The sequence below is a fragment of the Wolffia australiana genome, chromosome 11 (genome assembly GCF_029677425.1).
Source record: "Wolffia australiana isolate 7733 chromosome 11, ASM2967742v1".
NCBI lineage: Eukaryota > Viridiplantae > Streptophyta > Magnoliopsida > Alismatales > Araceae > Wolffia > Wolffia australiana.
The window spans coordinates 4,122,355-4,130,292 of NC_135845.1; the positions used below are offsets into that span (position 1 = coordinate 4,122,355).

General features: G+C 37.4%; 1 protein-coding gene across 2 annotated transcripts; it reads left to right on the plus strand.

Moving 5' to 3' along the window:
- The first annotated feature begins 5,635 nt into the window (after positions 1-5,635).
- GNA1 (glucose-6-phosphate acetyltransferase 1) lies at positions 5,636-7,277 on the plus strand. 2 transcript variants are annotated; one of them, XM_078583449.1, is made up of 4 exons: positions 5,636-5,734; positions 5,812-5,884; positions 6,111-6,584; positions 6,702-7,277. In XM_078583449.1, the coding sequence occupies exon 4, from the start codon at positions 6,705-6,707 to the stop codon at positions 7,191-7,193; it is 489 nt and encodes a 162-aa protein (XP_078439575.1). In that variant the 5' UTR covers positions 5,636-5,734; positions 5,812-5,884; positions 6,111-6,584; positions 6,702-6,704; the 3' UTR covers positions 7,194-7,277. The 2 variants fall into 2 exon arrangements, with proteins under 2 accessions (XP_078439575.1, XP_078439574.1); XM_078583448.1 differs by lacking the exon at positions 6,111-6,584 and having other exon boundaries at positions 5,646-5,734.
- The last annotated feature ends 661 nt before the right edge of the window (positions 7,278-7,938 follow it).

The window sequence follows — 7,938 nt, forward strand, 5'->3', positions numbered from 1 at the left end:
AATAGTTTGGGGGTGAGTGGGGGCCCGTACCTCTCTCACCTAGGAACTGTCCATCCTCTAGGGACAAGCCAATAAAGTTGGATCGATCTGGCCTACTGGTGAATGATGAGCTCCTCGACCAAGGATAGTAGGGCCCTTCCTAGTGATATCCCCCTTGCGAGACATCCCAGGGTCAATGTGGAATACACAAATAGGATCAGGATATCTAACCCTCTCATTATATCTAGGCGACCCAACCCTCTTAGGCTAAGGCAAGCCAAGTTAAACATGTGCATCCAAGATGGGCCGATCACGTTTGATCAGGGTGACCCTATCCGATGCGATTGCGCTGTCTCGCCCCAGGTCAGATGGACCAATACGATTGAACTCGGTCAGCCCCAATCTGATTTGGATTAGTAAGGCCAACCAAGTCAGTTTTTGACTGGTCGACCCCATCCGGGTTGGACGGCTCAACTTGGGCAGGTTCAAAGGGGTAGACCTGAGCGATATCGGCCAGGCCGACCCGATTGGGGTCAGTCATGTCTACCTGATCAGGCTTGGTCAAGCCGGTCTTTTCGTGTTTGGAGGGGTCTACTCGATTGGAGTTGGTTTGGCCGACTTGGTCTAGATCTGTCAAGTCGACCCAATCAGGGCTAGTCATGCCTACCCGATCAAGGTCAGTCGGACCAACCCGATCACAATCAGTCATGCCGACCTGATCGGGGTCAGTCATGCTGACTATATCAGAATCACTTTGCCCGACTCAATAATGGTCGTTTGGTCTGACCCAATCATGATCAGTCCTGTCAATTTGACTGGGATCGGTCGAACCCATCCGATCGGATTTGGACAGTCTAAACCGAGCATTCCAAATCAGGCCAACTGGACTTTGATTCATATCAGGATCAGTCAAGATAATCCAATCAAGATCGGTCTGAACTGGCTAGGGTCATTGGTACCGATTGGATCAGGATTGGCAGAACTTATCAAATCAAGATTGGTCAGTCCAACTCAGTAGGGATCGGTTTCACCGATCTAGTTGGGTTCGGTCGAACTGATCCAATCCGGATCTGGCAATCTGACCCCATCAGATTTGGCCAGGTCGATTGGATTGGGCTCGGGAAATCTGACCCCATCAAGATTGGCCCTGGCCAATCTGATTAGGACCGGTCGGATCGATATGAATTGATCCATTGGACCGATCGAGATCTCTCAATTTACTCAATCTCGAGCAACCAATTTGATCTGGTCATCGACCAGACTGATAGACTGATTCAACAGGGGAGGCGAGGTCTAGGGTCTATAGCTGAGGTGTCATCTTGAGACTGGTCAGAGTAGTTTCCAGGTTAGCGTCGACGTGTAGCAAAGCTCTATTCATAGATCATTTTACCTTGGAGGGATCTAACGATCCAAAATCTGTTGAAAAGTCAAAAGTTGTGCGCGGTGGCGAGAATGAAGCATCTGACAAAGCATTAAATACACTGCCTGGTGCTTCAACCCCTCACCCCACGTTAGAAAGTGATGTGGCACTCTCAACGGCTTAGATCAGATCAAATGATCTATCTTGGTCAATCTTAGATGCTAGATCGAACGGCTATACCACACAGTCTTCAATAGAAAAAAATTTATTTAGTGCTTTGTTACCCCTGTTTTTGCTTATTTGTGAGTTTTTTTAAATAAGCTATAGTTTTTTAAATGGATTGATAGTCGACGTGGTGACCCGTGCAAAGTGTGACTATTGGATTCAGAGGACATCATGAAATCAACATGTAAGATTTGATCCACGTCACCCAGAAATTGGATCATTTTACTTCTGATAGCATCAAATGATTTTACTGTCGGAAGTGGGATGAGTACCTTCTGATTTTCTCTTTTAATTTTCACTTTTTATATTTGCGTGTTTATGGAAGCCATTAGATGCATCCACATTGTCACTATGTGCATGCATTGCGGGGCTGAAATGGATGACACGAGCCCTTTCGTTTCGACAAGTCTGACGTGTCAAAAGGGCTGTTTATGGGTCCCAGGTCAGTTTGCCAACGTGTTAGACACGTCAGGATGACAACCTGGGGTTCCGTCCAGCTCAGCAGACTGCATTGGATTATGATTTCCCCTTTTTTATGGAAATGATGAATTAAAAATCTCAAAATCTAAGGGAAATAAATAAAATCATGGAACATAGATCTCAGCACTGGGACAAGCATTTTGAGCCCAAATATGATATGTATACATCTGTGGGAGAGCGAGATATTGATAAATTAAAATGTGCAAATGAAAATTTACTTCAACCTTGATTCTCTCCAAGTTGTAGCTAGAATGATCCATCTGGAGCACAAATATGTAGTCAATTACAATGTATTTGTTGCTTTTGAATCCAACAAAATAGGTAGGATGTGAAAGTGACGAGTAAATCACCATTTGTAAATGAGTGAGAAGCTCAAATGCCTTAAGGCTTCTGATTTCTATAAAAAGATTTATAATTTCTATGCTAATTATTCGGCTTGAGTAAATAAAACTTTAGTTAAAGTTTATCCAATTTTGAAAGAATACTGTACGGAATTTAATGGGATTTTTTAGCAATAAATAGTAACTAATTATAATCAAATTACCTTAACAGGTGCTTTGGCAATGTCAAGTATGAGAAAACGTGGTGAGTGTACTAAGGGAAATGGAATGGTTTTAGCATTACATAACATGGTTTTACCTTAATATGGAAGCAAGTATGTGTTGGTGATCGATGGAGTTGATGCAGGTATGTGAATGGCGAAGACCTTGCCATCGTCGATGATAATAAATTAGAAAAAATATGAAGGCGTTACCACATTCCTAACAAGAAGATTAACCTCGTCATCACATTCCCAACTAGTTAATTGGAGTTTTACCTTGACAAGTCTTTATCAGATAACTAATCCTTTCATCCATAGATTCCAAAACTCAATAACTCACCCAAAAAAATTTTGATTGAGCAAATTACTCTTGTAATCAAAATTAGGATTCGATTCCATGGGTAACTTTTTAAAAGGATAGAGGAGATCTATCTAAAGATTGGAAAAAATGGATGGATAGAGAAGGTAAAGATGAAACTGCCCTTAAACTGTTAATCCGAAGTTTCTGTTGGATTGTTAGAAAGTGTTTTAAAGTTGGAGAAATCTGGACCTTTGATGATTCTCTCTGCCTTTCAACCTTATCACAGGTGTCATCCTAGCACAAAATCAGAGTATTTCTCAAAGGTTTTGCTTCAAAATCCACGTTCAGGTAGATGCTCCACAATTGTGCTAACACACATCTTATTTGGTGAAATTCCACCAATAATTGGCATTAAAATATGCAGGTTTACTCAAATGCAGATATATGTCCTCAATTTTTGTGAAAATTTGCCAACCATTAACATTGAAGTACAAGTTTAAACGACTTGCCCCATGTACATGCAAACAGCATAAATAAAATAGAATGCTGGTGCAATTATTGCACTTTTTTTCTCCATTAATTCACATTGCAAATGTACAAGTGCACCGAAAGAGATAGGTGGCATTTATTAAAAAATAATATCTTTTTTTACTGTTAGATGCGTGATTTATGAGGTTAAAAGTAACAATAAAGAATCACCTTGGAGAATACATATTAATCATTGGCTGCCGCCAATGATTGGCCCTAAACAATTCAAATGAATCAGATTTTAGCATGTTGTGGAGCAGAATAAATAAAATAAATTTCATTTAAAACCCATCAAAATATTTAAACAAATATATATGTATATTATGAATATAGATAATGATATTTTGAATTTAAGGTCAAACAAATTCCACAAAAGATATAAAAAATTTAATAAATCATAAAATAATTTAAAATACATTAAACCCTTAAAATATTAAAATAAATCCAAATTCTATTTTCTGAGTTTGAAATTTATTTTCCCTTTGAATTTCATAAAAATAGGGAAAATTAAAACTCAGCTTAAAACACAACATATTATTTGAAGCTTAAAGAGGATGCATTCATGATAATTTCAATCAAAATAAACATATAAAATACATGAGACTACTTTAAAATTTGTGTGATATTTGGGATTATCAATCACCTCAGGTTAGATAACTTATTTGTCCAACGAACTTAAATCATGTTTACATATACACATATAAAATGTATTCAAATTTTATTAAATTTTAATACTTAAAATTGAGGGAACAAGGGAATGACCGAGGAAGATAGAGGGATGGTTAAGTGATATATATATTATATAGGGACATATAAAAATTGAGTTACATAGAGTGGGAAGAGTGGAAATAAAGATAGAGATATGGAGATAGATAGAGATAGAAGGATGTAGAGAGACAAATCTAGGTGACCTTAGTGTTCGCCCATCCCAATACCTGCATCGGATTGAGGTATAGGGACGAATGCTGTATCGGATATCAAAAATCACATTTCCGATATACGTTCTAACCAATATCCAGATATTGAATAACGATATCAGATATCGGTTGCTATAGTATCAATATCCAATATCGGTATCCGTCTCGATGTCGTCATCCGCCTCTATCTCTCGGGAAGGATGATGATATTGGATATCAGAGTTGGATATCGGGTTTTGATATCCAACATAGAATGGTTAAAAATAATTTTTTTCCTCTGAATATGTCACAGTGCAATGGTGTAGAGAAAATCCTTCGTCCAGCAGGTAAGCAGAAACTTTTTAAGCATTTAATTACCTCGTTAAATATATACATCTCAAAAATTTTGTTTTCTTCCATGTGGGACAATAGGATTTTAGAGTTTAATATTAAACTCCGAATTGTGTTTTCCCATATGGAAGAAAATGAAAAATCTGAGGTGTATATATTAAATCAGGTAATAATATAGTAAATATATATTTATTAATTATAAATTAAATGTATTATTAATTCGTTTTATATATACCCCTCAAAAATCTAGTTTTCAAAGTATTTATGACCTCATTTAATGCACCTCACTATTTCTGTTTTCTTGCATATGGGATAATAGAATTCGGAGTTTCATATGTTTTCTTCCATATGGGATAATAAGATTCGGATTTTAATATTGAACTCCAAATCCTATTATCCCATATGGAAGAAAACAGAAATTTCGAGGTCTATATATTAAACGAGGTATTAGTACATTAAAAACATTTGCGAGTTCTTAATGTAAATGATCTGAAATCATGATAAATATTGATTTTTCTCTTGATTCTGGATATCGATATTCAGGTACCTGTTCCGATATCTGTATATCAGAATACGATATCTGGAATCCGGGATCCACCTCAATATCCATCCTGATATCCGTTTATAACTGCCAGACAAAATCCGCCTGATATCTGATATCAGACACCATCCCGATTTTTTTCCGGATTTCGGATATCGGATGTTCGATACCAGATATCAAACAGATATCGGACGGACATTCACTAGGTGACCTACTAAAAACATTTGGAAAGAGTAGTAACTCTGCCCATATCAGACCACAGTAGCTAGGAGTGGGACAGGACTGAACCTTAGCCTATTCTGGCCGTCAGATCTCCATGATATGAACATGAGAGAAATCGGACGGCATATAATGTTCTCTCCTCTTTCTCTTTTCTCGACTTCTCTCTCTCCTCCTCCCAACTTGACGTGGCTCAATAATAGCCGTCGGATTAACTTCACAGTCAATCTGTCGGTTGAGGTTAAAACCCCCAATATTCATGCCCTCTTCCTTTTTCTTGTGTTTTCTCGCTTCTCGTGGATTCTCATTGGCGGTAAGAATTCCCTTCAAATTCCTTTCATCGTGAATCCCTTTATCTGATCTACTTTGATTGTTTGATTGTTTCAATAGTGGATCGCACGAGATTCCAACCAGGAGGAAGTTGGAGTTCGACGGTAACCCACTCCACACCAGAGCAGATTTGGTAAGTTCTCTGTCTTTCTTTTGCAATCAGATAAGACTTCAAGTTGGGATAACTATGAATTAATCTTCAGGTATATAAATTGACCTTCTTTTGTGATTCATCAGCAAATTTGACTTTTCCCGAGTGAAATATTAATATTTTGAAGGTGATACCCATTAGATAATTGATGTTGGACTCGCAGGCAACCAGCAGCCTGATGTCACATTTCATATTTTTCTTTGAACAGATTTCAGAAGCTTGTTCATTGGATCACTTTGAACCTTCCAGTATTTTTTTCTGATTTCTGATCACGATGAGAAGCCTGTAGAGCAACTGATTTGCTCTAATTTAAAAGTTATTTTCGTATGGAAAAAGTGAGGTTATTATTTTGACAAGTTTTAGCTGATGTATAAAGCTGCCTAGCTGTAATATATACGTCGTCGGTGTGTAACATCTTTTTGATGATCGGAATGTTGAGATGAAAGAGTCACCTCCGGATGAAGTTCAACGTAGGATGTGATTCTTTATAAACGGGCTGTGGAGTTTCATAATATTTAATACAATATAATTAACCGAATGAATATTGCAGCTTCACAGAAGTGATCCTACATTTATAGAAAAAAGTTCTTCAAAGTCAATGGCATCGAGTCTCTTCTAGGTGCATTTTATTTACTCCCCAGGACTTTTGGGAAACAAATTCTACGAGTACTCATAATTTGTGGTTAGTTCTTCAATTTTGAGCTTAGTCTGTGAATGGAGCTCTGGTTTAAATACCAATGGTATGTATAGATGAAGGTTTCTTCTCACTAATCTATCTTTTTCTGAATAATTTGCCAAGGAAATGGAAGATTACAAAGAAAAACAGGAGAAAGTGGAAGCAGAGGACTTATTTCAAATCCGCAGGCTTCAAGCATCTGACAGGTTAAAGGGTTTTGTGGATCTGCTGTCCCAACTCAGCCCATGTGGCCCAATCACTGATGAGGAGTTCCTCAGACGATTCGAAGAGCTTGCCGCCCATGGCGATGATCACGTGATCATGGTGGTAGAGGACATGCAAGCTGGGAAGATAGTTGCCACTGGTAGCATATTTGTGGAGAAAAAATTCCTTCGTCAATGTGGCAAGGCTGGTCACATTGAGGACGTTGTCGTTGATGCCGGTGCCCGAGGTCGGCACTTGGGCCGCCGCATCATTCAACACCTTGTTGCCCATGCCAAGGCTGCTGGCTGCTACAAGGTGATTCTTGATTGCTCATCTGAAAATAGAGGCTTCTACGAAAAGTGTGGATTTATTGAGAAGAGTGTCCAAATGGCTATCTACTTCAACAGTTAAATCCTTCTCTGTTTATTGAGAAGAGTGTTTAAATACCATTTTCTCTGTTATCAATATTAAATATGGTTAACTATGTTTTTAAAATGATATTCCAATTTTTGTAGTTTTGTTTGTATTTTTATGGAATTTGTTGCCATCATACTCTTCAAGAATGTAATTTTTCTAAGATAGAATTTATTTATGAATTTCTTGACATTATATTCAGGAATATATTAATTTTGTATGTCCTTATATGCATTCCCTACATTTTGATGACTTATAGATGATTTAAATGGAATTTATTAAAAAGTTATGATATGATAAAGTGTTCACATATTATATCTATTTGGATGACTTGTATATGATTTGAATGGAATTTATTAAATATTTATGATTTGAAAAATTGTGACCTACCACATGTAGCCAATCAGGAATTTTGTAAATGATTCACTGGCTAAGAATTACAAAACAACACCATAATGACAGTTCAAATCATGATGCCGTAATGATCAATCATTGACTGATGTATTTTAAAATTTTATTCTTAGTTATGGCATGGCCTAACTTAAAAAAGACGATATATGAATATCAATAAATGTGATACGAAGATCGAGACAATAAATAAAAACTTTTCAACATTTGGAGCTTGAAAAGTCAAAAGTTCTCGCAGTACATCTGGCGTAGGTGTAAAAGCTAAAGTAACGCTGTCGTGGCGAGTGGATACGTGTCACCACATCATGTAAGCATGAGGAGTACTTTTGTGTTT

Excerpts from the sequence above, each read along its gene's own strand:
- GNA1 (XM_078583449.1), top strand. The coding sequence starts at position 6,705 with ATGGAAGATTACAAAGAAAAACAGGAGAAAGTGGAAGCAGAGGACTTA.